The 17985-nt window shown below is 42.5% G+C and overlaps 1 protein-coding gene across 2 annotated transcripts; it reads right to left on the bottom strand.

Moving 5' to 3' along the window:
- Nucleotides 1-701: 701 nt before the first annotated feature.
- PDCL (phosducin like) lies at nt 702-9186 on the bottom strand. 2 transcript variants are annotated; one of them, XM_065928515.1, is made up of 4 exons: nt 9015-9186; nt 7075-7285; nt 3154-3335; nt 702-3015 (listed from the first exon to the last, which is right to left on the bottom strand). In XM_065928515.1, exons 2-4 carry the CDS (start codon nt 7244-7246, stop codon nt 2464-2466), a joined length of 906 nt encoding a protein of 301 aa, XP_065784587.1. In that variant the 5' UTR covers nt 7247-7285; nt 9015-9186; the 3' UTR covers nt 702-2463. The 2 variants fall into 2 exon arrangements, with proteins under 2 accessions (XP_065784587.1, XP_065784586.1); XM_065928514.1 differs by having other exon boundaries at nt 7075-7251; nt 9015-9185.
- Between the last annotated feature and the right edge of the window lie 8799 nt (nt 9187-17985).

The raw sequence follows: 17985 nt of genomic DNA, 5'->3' as shown, positions 1-17985 counted from the left end.
TCCACCCCTTACTCAAATAAAAAAGGAGACAACAGCAGTGAACCCTTGCTTTGACAGCTGCTGTCACTCACCTTAATCAACAGGTTGGAGATTCTCAAACTTGAACCACCTGGAGGGCTTGTGAAAAGTGTGCTGGGCCACTCCCAGAATTTCTGATGCAGTTAGTCCAGGGGGAAACCTGAGATTTTGCATTTCTAACAAGTTCCCCAGTGAAGCTGACACTGCAGTTCTGGGATCACACATGGGAAACAACTGAACAATCCATGAAGCACTGTTGTTCCCATTGCCAAGGTGAGGAAATTGAGTTTCAAGAAGGCTAGGTGCCTCACCAGAAGTTCCACCACCAGTGAGAAACAGACAGGATTTGATCTGCCTGGCTCCAAAGCCTGTGCTGTTTGTACTTCCCTTAGGACAGGATTTCCCCATTCCATGTCTATTCACGTTATCCCTTGAAAGGCAAAGTCAGTGTGCTGGGAGAGCATGTTTTCATTTCCAATGAGAACTGAAGATGGCTTATAAAAGCTTTTAAATCATTTCTATTACCCAATAATTCCTCTTCTAGAAGTCTATACTATGAAAATGATCCAAAATATAGCCCCAAATACAAAGATGCTACTTGCTTTAGCCAAAAGCTAAGAATCTAAATATCCAATATCAAGGAACTGGCTAAATAAAGTATGGCCTATCCAAATGATGAAATATTATGAGGCCATTAAAAATTATTTATTTAGAATTTAACATGTCAAAGCATTTGTGATACAACATTAAGTTAAAACACAGAACTAAATTCAATAAGCTCTCAATATTACTAAAAATATTGAAAAAGCTGGAAGGAAATAAACAAGAACATTGACAACAGCTGTCTGTTTCTAATTTCTATACTTCCCAAATACTTTCTACAATAAGCTTTTTTAATTAAAAAAAAAAACCATGCAGTTTCTTTTTCTGGTTAACTACAAGAGATACTGTCAAGACCCTATTACAGTTAGTCAATTCCTAAAAAGCCAGGAAAAGCAAAACTGAACTTTAAAGCTAACATTTAATTAACAGATCATATTTTTCCTGACCCTACAATGTACATAGTTCAAAGTAAAAAAATAAGAGAAAAAAACTCAAAAGACAATCATTATCATAGAGACACAGAAAGAAGACCAGAAAGATACCTGTAAAATGATAACAGGGATTATTTTTGGTTGGTGGAATTATAAGGCTTTTTACATCTTTTTAGTTTAACAATTATTGTTACATTTTCTACAATGAACATCAGTTACTTTTTGAATAAAAAGTCTTTGCTGTTTTCCTTTTTAAGAGGAACTACCTCTTAAAAGGTTGTTTTTAAGAGACAACCACCAAGCAAATTACAGCACATCTATACACTGGAATAAACGGCAACTTCAAAATGTTGTAAAAGAGTTTAGTAACACAGAAAAACATTTGATATATTAGCTGACCATACTATAAAACAGTATGTTCAGAATGATCCCACTGTTTTCTTTAACAACAAACACACAAAATGTCTGTGTATACAAAGAAAACACCTTGGAAGGAAATATCCCAAAATATTAATAGTGTTTTATCCTAGGTAGTATTTTAATTTTCTTTTTTTTTGCTTCTGTATTTTGGTAAATTTTCCTTTCTTAAATATGGTTACTTTTCCAATATTTAAAAAAATTAACAAAAGCTACATTAAACAAATTAAAAAAAAATTTTACCTTGTTAAATAAAAGAGAAAGAGTAAAGGTGAGCAGGGTTATCTTATTGAAAGATCTTTCTTTAAAAATGCTTCCCAGCTCTAATTTTTAAGTCAAGCTGATCTTCCAGCATCAAGAGGGAAGCCCGTCTCCATCCTTCCTCCTACTGTAGACTTAACAACACTTGAGCAGGACATCGACTCCAGCAGCAAAGGTCACCCCTGTTGATGGGGCAAACATATGTGGTCCAGAACCTTTAAACAAGACCCTAGGGAGAACAGGGTCTTAGGGTTAAAAAATTTAACTGCCTTCTATGGTGATGAGTCTGATTACACGTGAATATAATATGATCACTGATGAAGGAAATGTAGCATTTATGTTGCAAATAACACACTAACTATAGGATTATACTCCCGGACCTGGCAAAGAGATCTCTGAGACCATCTGAAGACAATTTACAGGACACTGTCTTTAGGATGCTATGTAAATATTGACTGGAAACAATAACAGAGATGTCACGCTAGAGGATCTTAAGTAAACAGTTCAAAAGCCTGGCTTCCTGTTTATACAATGTTAAGTCACTTCATGGCGAACCACAAGGTGATTCAGCACGCTGATTTGATTGGAGAATTTCTTGACCTGACATATCATAGAAGGGACTATGAAGAGCACGGGGAAAAGTCGGAAGATCACACAAAAGAATGAAAATAAACACACAAACCTGTGTCTCCCAGCCCAAACCATGAGAGGTCTATGCCACCGGCCCAGATGGTCAATCAATTTCTAAATCACTGTCCTCACTGTAGCAGGTGGCAGAGTTACGCACAGAGGTTAGCAACAAAACTTCCTTTTCCGGGAGCAATCCAAACTCCTGGAGGAAAGCCTCAAGGTCCACAGCAAAAAAATCTTCCCCCAGCTGGTCAGTGACACGGACGAAGTTGCCAATCAGTTCGCCCCCCTTGTAGATGAGCAGGGCAGGGAGGGCATTCCTGGTGAAGCGGCTGCTGGCCCCGATCACCGAGCTCCTCACCCGGCAGAACTTGACGGCCGGGTACTCTGCCGCCAGGCAGAGCATGCAACCGTTCATGGCTTCGGTCCCCGGGATGCCGTCCTCGTAAATGTGGACCATGATGAGGGTGCTCCTCTGCTCCTTGTCGATCATGTCCAGGAACCCTTCTCCACTGGGGATCTCAAAAACCTGCTTGAACTGGGGCCCCTGGTAGAGCTGCTGCCGCATCTCTTCCATCCTCTGCTTCCGGTACTGCTGCAGGAACTCCTCATCGTCCTGGTCCTCGTTCATCACGGCCAAGTCCTTCAGAGTCATCTGCGGGGGGACCAGCAGTGAGCGTAAGAGATGTAAAGCCAACAGCGACACACGTTACATAAGACGTGGGAGGTGCCACGCTAATAACACTGGAGATCAGGGGTAGCTTCTGAGCGAGGCCTGGGTGCTTCTAATTACCTTCCCACTGATCTTCTCCTGGAGGTCCTTCTGCTTCTGCTGCTCCTCCTCTTCGTCCAGGTGGGACCTGCAGCTCAGGGACAGCTTCTTGATCAGCCTCTCCATCTCCCGGCACTGCTCCTCCCGCTGCTCTGTCTCCAGCTGTTTGAAGCGGCGCCAGTCATTGATCACGCCTTTTGGACCTGAGTCAGGGATGAACGTGGAGGTGACCAAGGATGAGCAAGGAATTAGGGGCCAGGGCACATCTGTCCAGAGCTGGCTCCATCAACAGCACAGGGATGCTCACACAGGGCAGCGTGGTCCACACACAGGCACGTCCATGGCAGGACGGTGTGCGAGAATTAAAGGGTCACACTAAGACCCAATCTTAGGAGATGAGTGAAATGAATTCAGACTCATCTACCCAAAGGACAATAAAGCAACTCTTAGAAACAATAAGGTAGCTATAGGTTCCCTGCCATGAAAAGTGTCTAAACATATTAGGTCAAAACAGAAAAAGTAAAATGCAGAACAATATCACGGTATGATCCTCCAATTTTTAGAAAAAGAACTATATGTTCATGTATAAATATTTACATATGTTTGTCTATGTGCATGTACATTTATATGACCTCTATATTTGCATGTAGAAAAAGGGCCAGAAAAATAGGTAAACTGTTAACAGTGGAAATATCCAGGAAGCAAGATCTAAGGAGACTGGTGAGAGAGAACGCTTACTTTTTCCTTTCCATACTTCCATATTATCTGACTTTTTATAACAAGATTGTGGCAGGTTGTCCTGTTATTCAAACTAACCCCAAACCTCCCAGCCCCGTGCTATATAGCCCGGCCCCTCACCACATGACTTGTAATACCACCTCTGGGATGAAAACATGTATCCCCAGTCCACTGATGCAGGGCTTGGCCATGTGACTTACTGTGGCCACTGAATTCTGAGCAAAAACTTAACAAGCCGTTATATGTCTCCAACAGCCCTCTTTCTCTACACTTGGTCAGGTGAACCGTGTGTCCCCAAAGGGGCTGCCCCTTCAGCCTAGTTCCTGGGACGACAGGACACGTGAAGCAGAAGCAAGGCTGCTGGTGATCCAGACGGGCAACAAGTAACATGACTGAGAAATAAACCTTTGCTGTCACAAGACACTGAGACTGGGAGGTCAAGGTTTATTTGTCATCACAGGAAAAAAATATAAATATCTGTATGAAGAAAACTTTAAAATGCTGCCAAGAAACACTAAGAAAGACCTGAATAAATGGAAAAGCAACACCATATTCTTGACTAGGAAAACACAATATCACAAGGGCATCATCATCCCTAAAATCATCCATATATTTAATGCATTTCTGATGAAAATATGTGATTACACACGTGTGCATGCTCCTTTGGAAAAATAAGAAAACGGAAGTTAAGAAAATAATGACATAGAAGAGTACTGTATGGGAACCAGGCTTACCAGATACTAAAACATATTATAATGGAATAATTAAAGCAGTGTGGGAGGACTTCCCTGGTGGTCCAGTGGTGAAGAATCCGACTGCTAAAGCAGGGGATAGGGGTTCAATCCCTGGTCCGGAGGATTCCACGGACTGTAGAGCAACTAAGCCCGTGTGCCACAAGTACTGAAGCCCATGGGCCCTAAAGCCTGTGCTCCACAACCAGAGAAGGCACTGCAATGAGAAGCCTGAGCACCGCAACTAGAAGCCCCTGCGAAGCAACCAAGACCCAGTGCAGTTATAAACAGATAAGTAATTAAAACAGAAAAACAACCCTGTGATGTTAAAAGACGAATCAGTGGGAGAGGCTACCAAGTACAGCCAAAGATGCAAATATAAGCAGAAATTCAGTACAAGATAGAACTGGCATTTCAAAACAACGGAGAAATGGCCAGTCCTGGGGTCTGAGCGATTCCCTGGGCCCAGCAAAGGGACCAAGTTTCCAGAGCCTTGAAGACAAGGGGTAACACCCCAAAATACAGACTCATTTTCCACTCTACCTTCATTGGCCGAGCAGCTGCCAAGAATAAAGGTCGCATCTCCCAATACCTGGCAAACAAATGCAGTATTGCCTCACGAATCGATTGCTTCTCTGAGGTGCCCACCAGTGTTTTTGGGGAGAAGCTTAGAGAATAAGTTGAGGAGCGGCTATCCTTCTATGAGACTGGAGAGATTCCCTGAAAGAATCTGGATGTCATGAAGGAGGCAATGGTTCAGGCAGAGGAAGCGGCTGCCGAGATTACTAGGAAGCTCGAGAAACAGGAGAAGAAATGCTTGAGGAAGGAAAAGAAAAGGCTGGCTGCAATTGCCCTGGCTTCTTCAGAAAATAGCAGTGCCCCGGAGGTGTGAGGAGACAAATGAAAGACCCAAAAAGAAGAAAAAGCAAAAGCCCCAGGAGGCTCTTCAGGAGAATTGAATGGAAAACCCATCTGTCTCTTTTTCCAAACCCAAGAAAAAGAAATCTTTTTCCAAGGAAGTGTTAGTTAGTAGTGATCTTGAAGAGACAGCTGGTACTGGAAGTCTTCCCAAAAGGAAGAAATCTTTTCCCAAAGAGGAACCAGTCACTGACCCTAATGAGTCAGAAAACAAGAGGGTCCCCAAGAAAAAGGAGAAATTGTCTTCCAAGGAGGAGCCACTCAGCAGTGGACCTGAAAAGGCTGCTGCCAGCAAGAGCAGCAGCTCCAAGAAAAACAAAAGACTCTGAAAGCTATCCCAGGAAAGTTAGAATGGACATCTTCCGAGTGGGGCATAACTTACAGAGGTATTCCCCATCCCATTCCCTAGAGCCCAATAAAAATAAAAACAAACAAACAAAAAACAATGGAGAAAAGATGGCTTATTCAGTAAGTGATATTGAAATAACTGGGTAGCAATATGAAAAAAATTAAGTTGGAGTCCTACCACTTAACAAAATGAATTCCAAATAAATCAACAGTTAAGTGTTAAACAAACAAAATCATAAAAATACTTTTTTTAAAAGGCATGGGAGTCTTTTTTAATAATCCTCGAGTGGAGAAAGGCCTTTTACATAAGAAATAAAACTAAGAAACTATAAAATAATGCTTTCAAGTACATAACAATTGAAAGAAAAAAAAAAACACACTTTCTGCCAGGAAAAGAGCAAAAACCAAGAGACAATAAAATAGAAATATTTGCAACTCAAACCACAGATTATTTTCCTTAATATATAGATTCCTAAGAAGAAAAAGACCAAGTACCCAATTTTGAAAATGAGCAGAGGACATCAACATATCCTTTAAAATTAGAAAAACAGGCTCATCACTCTGAACCTAGAGGGGTGGAATGGAGGTTTAAGAGGGAGGGGACATATGTATACCTGTGGTTGATTCATGTTGATGTATAGCAGAAACCAACATAATATTGTAAAGCAACTACCCTCCAATTAAAAATAAATAAAATTTTTTTAAAAAGACTTGTCACTTCTAAAAAGATAAAAACTAAAATGACAGTGAAGTGCTATTTGTCATCCATCAGGATGGCATCAGGGTATCAAAAAAGTTTGGTAACAGCAGAATGTCATGTACATGGGAACTGTCACACTCCTGCTTAAACTACAAACCAGTACCAGCTCAACTGACAGCAATTTGGAAATAATAAAATATAGAAGTGTAAATATGCCATGACTAGGAATTTATACTACCAATATACTCATACCAATGATTTATGGGATATCAAACACCTATTCATTTGAGAAGCTAGATCAAAACACAGGCCAGGCTAATTGAATCATCAGTACACTGCTATGCATACTGTTAGTATCACGCAGTGCAATACTAACACCGTGAAATGGTAACACTGGGTTGTCTCTAGATGTGCAACGGGAATTAGAGAGATGTGTTCATGAGACTTCTGATACATACTTAATGGACATTTTTTAAACCTATTCCCAGAGCCCAGGATCTCCAGTACCTGTGTTAACTGAGATGCCTTCGCCCGCCAAGTCCGCGTCTGCGGGCGTGGAACCGCCAGCCAGGGCACCTCTGCCTCCGTCCTTGTCCTCGTGGTCGCTGTCCTCCTCCTCACTGCTGCTATAATAGTACTGCAGCTTCTCCCCCAGCAACTTATCATCCAGGGTCGTCATCGTGCCTGGGAGGGCGGCAACAGCAAGCTCTGAGCTGGTCTGGATCAGACAGACAAGAATCTGAAGAGTTGGGGCTCACCTGTGCTCAGATCCTACTATTCATAAGACCCTAAAAGTGACTGTTTTCATATGCAGGATCTCAGCAAATCCACACGACGGTCCTGTGACAGGGCTTATCACGCTCTTTTTGTAGAAGGTAAAACTGAGGCTCAGATGAGGAAAGTTTCACTGCCGAAAGTTTATAGCAAGCAGTTGAGCTGGGCTCAGATCCCAGAGATTCCTAACTCCAAGAGACTGAAGGTGTAGGTTACTGTCTTCTGACCAGTGTACACACAGGATACCCTGAAGGAGGGTGGTGGGTCAGAGGAATCTACAGAGTGACGAGATTTTTATCTCCACACATACTTTTTGGTTTACCTACCAAGCAAGACTGCTGGTAATTGAACAACTGGATAAGAATTCTCAGGAAAAAAATCCAAAAAGCAGCACCAAGGGTGGGATGCTGAGACAGTGCTTGTCTAAGCCCATCACTCATTCATCTCTTGCCTTCCAGTTCCCAGTGAGGGTTAGAAAGCCTTACCAACTTTGGTTAAAAGAGGGGCCCATGACAAGATTTAATAACCTCCCAGTGTTTAAGTTTCCTAATGTGGCTTGGTTGACAAAGAGACCACCTGCAATGCAGAAGATGCCCGTTGAATACTGGGTCAGTAAGATCCCCTGGAGAAGGAGATGGCAACCCATTCCAGTATTCCTGCCTGGGAAATCCCACGGACAAAGGAGCCTGGAGCGCCGCAGTCTACAGTATCACAAAAGTTGCACACGACTTAGCGACTAAACCACCACACCACCAGTGTTTAAAGGACCATGGTGAGAGCCAAGCTTCTGCATAAGAAGAAGCCTGGGACATTTGGGGAGAAAGGTACAGCTCAGTCCCTCACAGGTCTGCCTGCGGATCTCACCAGGAGGGGCTGTAACTCCAGAATGCCTTCCTTTAAATATTGCAATACCATGCTTCCTAGATTACAGGCATCCACGCCCCTGTTAAGACTCCGTAACAGTGACTACTCCCACCGGGCGGGGAGGTCTTGAAAACAAGAGATCGCCAATGCCCAGCACGAGGCCTCTGCACAATTTGCGAAGTTCTCAGAGACAGCCCAGATCTGTGGGGATACCCAGGGACCCGGGCAGCCAGACGAAGAGGTGGGGTGCAAAGTGGCAGGGCTGAGAAAAAAAGGTGCAGGAGCAAAGCCGGGAGCGGGGGGCGGTGAGAGAAGTGGGACCAAACCTAACTTAAACTAAACCCAGGCGGTGCAAGGTGAAAAGACAGGAGACTCGGCAGGGATACGTATACGAAGAGAGCGCTGCCTTGGGGAGGCGGCGGCAATGCCAGTGCCAGCGGAGGGGATGGGGAAGAGGCGGGGCCTTTAAAGGGAGGGGGCAGAAGGCGGGGCCCGAGGGAGGTCTCACGGAAGAGGCGGGGCCCTTAAGGGGAGGGGCCGAGGGCGGGGCCCGCGGGAGGGCTCGCGGAGGAGGCGGGGCCCTTCGGAGGAAGTAGTCGAGGGCGGGGCCCGCAGAAGGGCGGCAGAGAGGCGCGGAACCTTGGGGGATCCCGAGGGAGGTGGGGCCAGCGGAGGGAGCCGGGAAGCGGCAAAGACCCTAGGGGTCTAGGGGCCGCGCCGACCGGGCCATCTCGTCCAGGCTTGCCGACCACCTGCACTCTGCCACCTCCCACCTCATACCCTATCCCCGCCGCTTCTTCCCGGCTGACCTCAGTGCAGTTCCCCGGCCTAGTTCAGTCCGATCCTTCAGGATGGCACTACGGAAAGAAGGGTAACGCTCGGCTGGAGGAAGAGAAGTGGCTCCGCACCTTGAGCACCAAGAGAAAAGCCGCCTGAGTCCCGACTGCGCGGACCAATGGGGCAGCCTTTCTGCGTCAGCGCGGACACACGCTACCCAATTAGAGGAAGCGCATCCTGGCCGGTTGAGCGGGAAGCTACGGGTCCTACTTTAGGACAAACTTCTTGACAACAGTGATACTCTTCTATTTGCTTTATTTTTGTTTTAATTTGAACGAAAGGCCACGCTAGGTATGCCCAGCTTTGAGCAATAAGAACAATTTCATTGTCTTTGACGTAAACATTCCACATGTATTTTTACTGATTGTTAATCACATCACGTCTAGTAAGACAGAGGAAAGGTTTGGACATTAATTTTGCCCAAGAACACACAGCCACTTTGGATTAAAAGAAGAAAGTCAAGTCCGAGACAACTAAACGCAAAGGGAAATCCTGTATTGGATTCCGGAGCAGAAAAAGGACTTGAATGAGACAGCTGATGAAATTTGAATAAGGTGTATCAAGAAACAATAGTATTGTTATCAATAGTTTTGGTAATTGAGCTACAGTTATGTAAGATATAAACGTCAGGGAGTTCTGGGAGAAGAGTATAGGGGAACTCTATACTATTTTTTAAACTTTTTGGAAACGTAAAATGATTTCAGATTCTGAGCTCTTATTGAGGCATCAAATACACAACATGAAGTAGCTCTTGGAAAGCTTTGTGTAAATTGAATCATTCAAAATATACTAAAACAGTACACTGTTTAAAATATAGGTAAGTTTTATTTCCCTAAAATTTGAGAGATTATTTGTGATTCTAAACCACCGGCATTTGTCTGCAAATTTGTATATGCGCGTGTTTTTCTGAGAAGCTGTTTGTCCAGGCTATCAAGAGTCAAAACGCCCATCCCCAGATTTAGGAAAAGTTCATATAAAGAGATCCTATGGTAACTTTTCGTATTTTTGTTTGCAGAGTGAATAATCTTACCTTAATCAGATTTTGTGAACAGCCAACTTAAATATGCTCGTGATCTGCTTTAAGTGACAAGCCAGGGATTTCCCTGGTGGTTCAGTGATTAAGATTCTACACTCCCAATGCAGCAGACCCCTGGTTCCTTCTCTGGTCAGCCAACTAAGATCCCACACTTTGCTTGGTGGCCAAAAATAATGATAATAAAATTTTTAAAGTAAGTGACAAGCCAGCACCCAGCTCTCTATATATAGTCTCTATATATAGTCTCTATATATAGTCTCTATATAGGAGAGTCCGCCAAAATATTTGTTAAATACTAGATAAATGCTTGGGCTTCCTTCATAGCTCAGTAGGTAAAAAATCTGCCTACAATGCAGGGCACCCAGGTTTGATTCCTGGGTTGGGAAGGTCCCCTAGGGAAGGAAATGGCAATCCACTCCAGTATTCTTACCTGGAAAATCCCATGGACAGAGGAGCCTGATGGGCTACAGTCCATGGGGTCACAAGAGTCAGACATGACTTAGCAACTAAACCACCACCAGATAAATGCTTTGCTTTTTTTTTTCCTCTCACATCTCCCTGAAGCAGTGATTTTCTTCATGCACGAAGGCTCCTTTTCCTTTAAAATTCACTTTCAGTTTAAGGCTGCAAGTCTCAAGGGGGTCTTCAGAGCTGCTCAACAATCCTAGTTAACCTGGGCAGACTATTCCCCTACCCTCTAAGCAAAGCAGTTTACACCTGGTCTTTCACATCTTCAACACTCCTTCCCCTGTCCTGGCTTATTACCTTATGACCTCAATTCTTATTTCAAGTGAGAAACAGAAGCAATCAGTAGAGACTTGTACCCTCAAAATGTACCAACAACCCCCTGCATCTGCGTCTATGAAATGAATCACCAGTGCAGTGGATTCTGCTCCTCAAACCTAGAAAAGGAATCTTCTGCAGGTTCTCCCCCTCTCTCTCGCCTGCATATTCAAGCTTTCTTTCTGTTTCTCTAGTTTTCATCTCTAAAAGAAAATCCTCTCAGATACCATTTTCCACTGTTCAGATTGTTAAAAATCAAAAAAGTTTGATAGCACTCAATGAGACCATGAGAAATACATGACTGATAGGAGTATAAGTTGATACAACTCTTATGGATGGCAATTGAGAAATATCTATCAATGTGCATTTAGCATGTGCAATCCCACTCTGGAAAGTTTATCCTATCGATATAGTTGCATGTATGTATTGTTTAGTTTGTTAAAAAAAAGAAAGAAAGAAACATGGAGAACATTATGTATGTATTAGTTTCCTGCCTTTTGCAATAAAAATAGGGACAAATAATACCATTTTCTTATGTGTGCAGGAAGAAAAGCATTGAAGAATTTACAAGAAATAATTCAAATGGGAATCAGGAGTGGGAGAGAGACTTTTTATATATAATGTTTTATTGTAATTTTTAATCATGAGAAACGCTGGGCTGGAAGAAGCACAAGCTGGAATCAAAATTGCCGGGAGAAATATCAATAACCTCAGATATGCAGACGACACCACCCTTATGGCAGAAAGTGAAGAGGAACTAAAAAGCCTCTTGATGAAAGTGAAGGAGGAGGGTGAAGAAGTTGACTTAAAGCTCAACATTCAGAAAACTAAGATCATGGCATCTGGTCCCATCACCTCATGGGAAACAGATGGGGAGACAGTGGAAACAGTGTCAGTCTTTATTTTGGGGGGCTCCAAAGTCACTGCAGATGGTGATTGCAGCCATGAAATTAAAAGGCGCTTACTCCGTGGAAGGAAAGTTATGACCAACATAGATAGCATATTTAAAAGCAGAGACATTACTTTGCCAACAAATGTCCGTCTAGTCAAGGCTATATTTTTTCCAGTAGTCGTGTATGGATGTGAGAGTTGGAGGTGAAGAAAGCTGAGCACAGAAGAATTGATGCTTTTGAACTGTGGTGTTGGAGAAGACTCTTGAGAGTCCCTTGAACTGCAAGGACTGGAGATTCAACCAGTCCATCCTAAAGGAGATCAGTCCTGGGTGTTCATTGGAAAGACTGATGCTGAAGCTGAAACTCCAATACTTTGGCCACCTGATATGAAGAGCTGACTCATTGGAAAAGACCCTAATGCTGGGAAGGATTGGGGGCAGGAGGAGAAGGGTACGACAGAGGATGAGATGGCTGGATGGCATCACTGACTCGATGGACATGGGTTTGGGTAGCCTCCGGGAGTTGGTGATGGACAGGGAGGGCTGGCGTGCTGCAATTCATGGAGTCACAAAGAATCGGACACGACTGAGCGACTGAACTGAACTGAACTGAATCATCTGAAAGTATTATCTATTATGTCCCAAAACTTAATATTTTTTTTGAAAATCAATCCTCACTTTCCTCCTTCACCATGCCTCTCCAACCACATTTCATTTCTCTGATCTCCTTTACAGCCAGAACCAATAGATCCCTCATTCTCTCCTCATCCTACTTCACTTAGGCTTTTGTTGCCCCCAGTCCACTGTAACCACACCTGTGGGGGTAACTAGTGACTTCCAAGTCGCCAAATCCTAGATAGAACCACTCAGCAACATTTGACAGTTATTCCTACTTCTGGAAACGCTTTCTTCTCTTGGTTTCATGAAGGATGGGCTTCCCTGATAGCTCAGTTGATAAAGAATCCACATGCAATGCAGATCTTGGTTTGATTCCTGGGTCAGGAAGATCCCCTGGAGAAGGGATAGGCTACCCACTCCAGTATTCTGACTTTCTTCTCTTGGTTTTCTGAAGGATACCTTCTAGTTTTTCCAACTTCGTTGATACCCTCATTAACTGCTTTGCTTCTGACCTCTAAATAAGAGAATGTCCCAGGTTCAACCTTTTGACACGTTTTTGTAGACTCCTTGTATGTATACCCTTGTCAAAGAACAATATGGAAGAAGTTAATTATATGCAAGCAGATTTACTCATATGAAAGAGTATCAATAGATGCTTGTCAACAGGGCTTTTAAAAGGGAGGATTTATAAAAGAGAGCCGGGAGATGTGGGATGTCTGGAAACCATGATTCTTGTCTGCTTTTCTAGAGGGAAACTGACAAGCTAGCATTTTGCAAAGCAGTCAGTCTAGGCAGCCTGCCCTGGAGCTGGCTGGCTCAAGGCATCAATGAAAACAATGTTAGCTATTTATAGATTCTGCAGAAAACTGTGAAGTACAGGGAACAGGTTGTCTCTGTCTATTGTAAGCACCTCTACTTGGCTGGGCCAATTTCCTCATCAAAATTCTCTCAACTTCTCATGTCAGGGTTTTCCAGAGAAATATGTTCAAAATACAGGTCATATTTTGATTTGTAAGCATGTACTTTCATTTATGAAAATTTTAGTCCTGAGGATGTGCTGGTAAGTATTAATTATTGCCTGAATTTAATTGGTCTAAGTTTTAAAACCATGCAACAATTCATATCTAAATGTATGAGAAAATAATAGGGCCATAGTTTGTATTATGAATCCCATATTTTATTCCTTTTTAAAAAAATATCCCTTGGGTTTCTTTAAGGTTCCAAGAAATGTGAATAAGTGTGGTGTAAGTGCCTTAGTATTCTATTCAGTCACTCAGTTGTGTCCGACTCTTTGCGACCCCATGAACCGCAGCACACCAGGCCTCCCTGTCCATCACCAACTCCCAGAGTTCACCCAAACCCATGTCTATTGAGTCGGTGATGCCATCCAACCATCTCATCCTCTGTCATCCCCTTCTCCTCCTGCCCTTAATCTTTCCCAGCATCAGGGTCTTTTCCAATGAGTCAACTCTTCATATCAGGTGGCCAAAGTATTGGAGCTTCAGTTTCAACATCAGTCCCTCCAATGAACACCCAGGACTGATCTCCTTTAGGATGGACTGGTTGAATCTCCTTGCAGTCCAAGGGACTCTCAAGAGACTTCCCCAATACCACAGTTCAGAAGCATCAGTTCTTCAGCGCTCAGCTTTCTTTATAGTCCAACTCTCACATCCATATATAACTACTGGAAAAACCATAGCCTTGACTAGACAGACCTTTGTTGACAAAGTAATGTCTCACTTTTTAATATGCTGTCTAGGTTAGTCATAACTTTCCTTCCAGGGAGTAAGTGTCTTTAAAATTCATGGCTGCAATCACCATCTGCAGTGATTTTGGGGCCCAGAAAAATAAAGTCAGCCACTGTTTCCCCATCTATTTCCCATAAAGTGATGGGACCAGATGCCATGATCTTAGTTTTCTGAATGTTGAGCTTTAAGCCAACTTTTTCACTCTCTTTGACTTTTATCAAGAGGCTCTTTAGTTCTTCACTTTCTGCCATAAAGGTGGTGTCATCTGCATATCTGAGATTATTGATATTTCTCCCAGCAATCTTGATCCCAGCTTGTGCTTCCTCCAGCCCCGCGTCTCTCATGATGTACTCTGCATATAAGTTAAATAAGCAGGGTGACAATATACAGCCGTGACGTACTCCTTTTCCTATTTGAAACCAGTCTGTTCCATGTTCAGTTCTAACTCTTGCTTCATGACCTGCATACAGGTTTCTCAGGAGGCAGGTAAGGTGGTCTGGTATTCCCATCTCTTTCAGAGTTTTCCACAGTTTATTGTGATTCGTGCAGTCAAAGGCTTTGGCGTAGTTACCTATTGCTGTAGAACAAATTACCCCAACACTGAGAGACAGGACAATATCCATATCTCCTACTGTACGTGAGTCAGGGCTCTGGGCATGACTTAGCTTGGTGCCTCTGACTCAAGATCTCCTATAATGTTGCAGTCAAACTGTTGGCCAGGACTGAGGTCTTATTCTCAAGTGGGGAGTTGGGGCAACAGAGATCCACTTTCAAGCTGACTTCCATGGTTGCTGGCAGACCCCTTCTTTTCCACCTGCGTTGGCTTTCTAAATGCCCTTGTTATCTATGAGAGAGAGACAGAGAGAGGACGGTGTGGGGTGGGGGTGGGGGGTGGGGTGGGGTCCGGGACAGAGAATCCAAGACAGAGAGAGACAGAGAGAGACAGAGAGAGAATCCAAAACCAAGACAGAAATCAGTCTTTTATAACCTAACCTTCAAAGTTACACCCATCACTTCGGTTGTATTATTTTCATTTGAAGTGAGCCAGTGAATCCAGCCCACACTCAAGGGAAAGGGATTATACAAGAACATCAATTCCATACCAAGAGGCTGAAGGGTCCACCCGTAAAGTTCTCCTTAGGGGGACTGAAAGCCAGTTAAGTATGGAGACATATTTAGGTTGGTAATATTTTAGAGGATTTTGAAAGTTAGATAACATAATTAAAAATCAGAAGAATAGCTATCATTGTAATTCTTTGCAAAAAGTAAATTAGATAGCTTAAAGAGTTGAGCGGACAGAAAATAGGAATCAACAAAAGGTAAAAAGGTCAGAGTAAGAGAAAACTAATAGAACGTTTAAGTATAAATGTAAATGTACAGTTTTAATACTGATTTTCATTCATCTCTTTTGTTCTCCTCTTTGTATTATAGAGGGTTATCTAGTTGTATGCTTGCTGGGAATGCTGTTTGCATCATCAGGAATATGACTGTGTACCTGAATCAGTGAACAGTATTCCCCAGGATCCCCCAGTTTATCTTACCAGTATTTAGGGGTGATGTGCAGAGTGACATTTCCTTTTAACGAGAGTACCATGTGTAATTTATAGTTTTTGAAGCATTTTACCTGTAATGTCTTTGTTCATTCATAGAACATTGAAGGTATTTCCTAGTAGGAAAAACAAAATCCATGAGCTGTTTAAGCATTTATTTGCCTTTTATCAAGGGAAAAATCTTGATCCAACCAGATTTGCCAACTATTATTAAACATATTTAAAGTTTTGAAGTAACTGAAATACTTAAATGCCTTGAGGCTGGGTTCCCAGGCTTACTCTACCCTTACCATTTTTCCAGATTATAATCAACTGGAGATAAAACAAGACTTGGTCCTCCACTGAGTTTCCCGGATAAATATCTTTGTAAATTTGGAACAAATTTGTCCCTGTTGTTTGGATTATTTTTGTTATAAAAGTATTAAAGGTCGCGAAATATTAATAGTTTTGGATAACATCAAGCAGTATGAGAATTGTTTAAAATAACCTTTCTCTTTACCTTTCTCTCTCTGTCAGTATGGGGCCAATTTGTGGCAATTGAATATGTCTTTCTTATTTAGAAATTAGACTAAGCAAATTTTTGTTTTTGTATTAATGAATGTAAAACCAGTGAGGGCTACTTCCTTATATAATACTTTTTTAAGTTTTAAAAGTGGTATCTTTAGTGTAGGCTTTAATTTTATAAGTTGAAATTTGCTTTAGATGTTAGATTATCATTAAGAAGCAATTAAATTTCTTTTTAAGGTTTTGGTTAGAACATCTGTGAAAATCAGGAAACCTCTGCTTTCATAGCTTTGACAACAATATTTTAGTAACAATATTTTTCTTTAAATAGCCCACATATTTAAAATGTAAGAAGCAAAATACTTATTTTAAAGAAATATTTGGGTTTCTCTTATTTACATATACATTTTTAATCTCTATAAGCTAGTTAGGACAGAGCTTCATTAGATTTTGAGAGTGTGTCGTAACAGATACGGGGCTTCCCAGGTGGTACAGAATATGCCTGCCAGTGCAGGAGATGCAAGAGACATGGGTTCCATCCCTGGGTCAGGAAGATCCTTTAGAGTAGGAAATAGCAACCCACTCCAGTATTCCTGCCTGGAGAATCCCAGGGATGGAGGAGCCTGGTGGGCTGCAGTCCATGGGATCTCAAAGAGTCAGACACGACTGAGCACACACGCAATAACAGATAAAACCTGTATTCTGATTAATATGGTGGATTACACTGATTGATTTTCAAGTGTTAAACTAGTCTTACATTCCTGAGATAAACCCTATTTGGGCATGATGGATCATAATTTACATATATAAATATCTGGATTTGCTAAGATTTTAAGGATTTTTTTGCATCTGTGTTCACAAGGGATATTGAGCTCTAATTTTTTTGTGAAGTTATTGTCAGGTTTCGATGCCAGGGTTTTATTGGTCTAATGAAACTAGTTAGGAAGTTCTCTCCTCCATTTTCTGAAAGAGCTTCTGTGAAACTGACATTATTTCATCCTTAAATGTTTAATAGAATTCACCTGGGAAACCACTGGGGGCCTGAAGTTTCCTTTGTGGGAAGCTTTTCATAATGAATTTCACTTGTTCAGTAGTTAACACAGCTGTGGCAGGCAGCTTCTAAAATGGTTCCTGTAGCAGTAAATAATCTGTCTCTCAGCTCTCAATTCACTCTTCTTGCTTTGTAAGAATGGATAGAATTCCTTTATGTATCTCTCCTTTGCAGTGAGCGCAATAAAGTTCTCAATAGTGGGCACTGGAGGAGGAGAGGCTGTGGTCAGTGGTACGGCCCTAAAGACATTCAGTGGAGTTCTTCCCCAGCCATGGGCCCAGCACACATGGTTATCCTGCAACCTCCCTCTGGTCTAGCACTAAGAGGGCCTGCAGCCCTCTCAACAGGGAAGTCAGTGCCCTGAAGGGCTCCTCCTGCCTTCATTGGCAGCCAATGGCTTCATGTATGCACTGGTGCCAATTTTCCCCTGCAGGCTCACTTGCGGTCCAGAACCTTGCTTTTTGCTTGCCAGTAACCAGTCCCTAACCAGTCCCAGCCTGGGCAAACCAGCAAATTTCTCTTCTGCCCAGCAGGCTGAACTTCACGGTCTCCAATGAGGTCTGTCCCCCAGTCTTCATAAGAGATCCCCTTTCCAAATTTGCCCTTCCTTTCTTTTTTTCCACCAATACATGCTCACCCTGTTTTATTCTTAAAAGAAAAAAAAAAACAAACAAAAAAACCTGGGACTTCCCTGGTGGTCCAGTGGCTAAGACTCCATGTTCCCAATGCAGGGGATCTGGGATTAATCCCTAGCCAGGGAA

The sequence above is a fragment of the Muntiacus reevesi genome, chromosome 3, assembly GCF_963930625.1.
Source record: "Muntiacus reevesi chromosome 3, mMunRee1.1, whole genome shotgun sequence".
NCBI lineage: Eukaryota > Metazoa > Chordata > Mammalia > Artiodactyla > Cervidae > Muntiacus > Muntiacus reevesi.
This window is presented reverse-complemented; position numbering and strand designations above follow the sequence as displayed.

Bases quoted from the DNA above. Each gene is read 5' to 3' on its own strand.
- PDCL (XM_065928515.1), bottom strand. From the start codon at position 7,246: ATGACGACCCTGGATGATAAGTTGCTGGGGGAGAAGCTGCAGTACTAT. The intron at 3,336-7,074 runs GTACTGGAGATC...TCCCTGACTCAG, and splicing joins AGGCATCTCAGTTAACACAG to GTCCAAAAGGCGTGATCAAT. The intron at 3,016-3,153 runs GTAATTAGAAGC...GTCCCCCCGCAG, and splicing joins AGGAGAAGATCAGTGGGAAG to ATGACTCTGAAGGACTTGGC.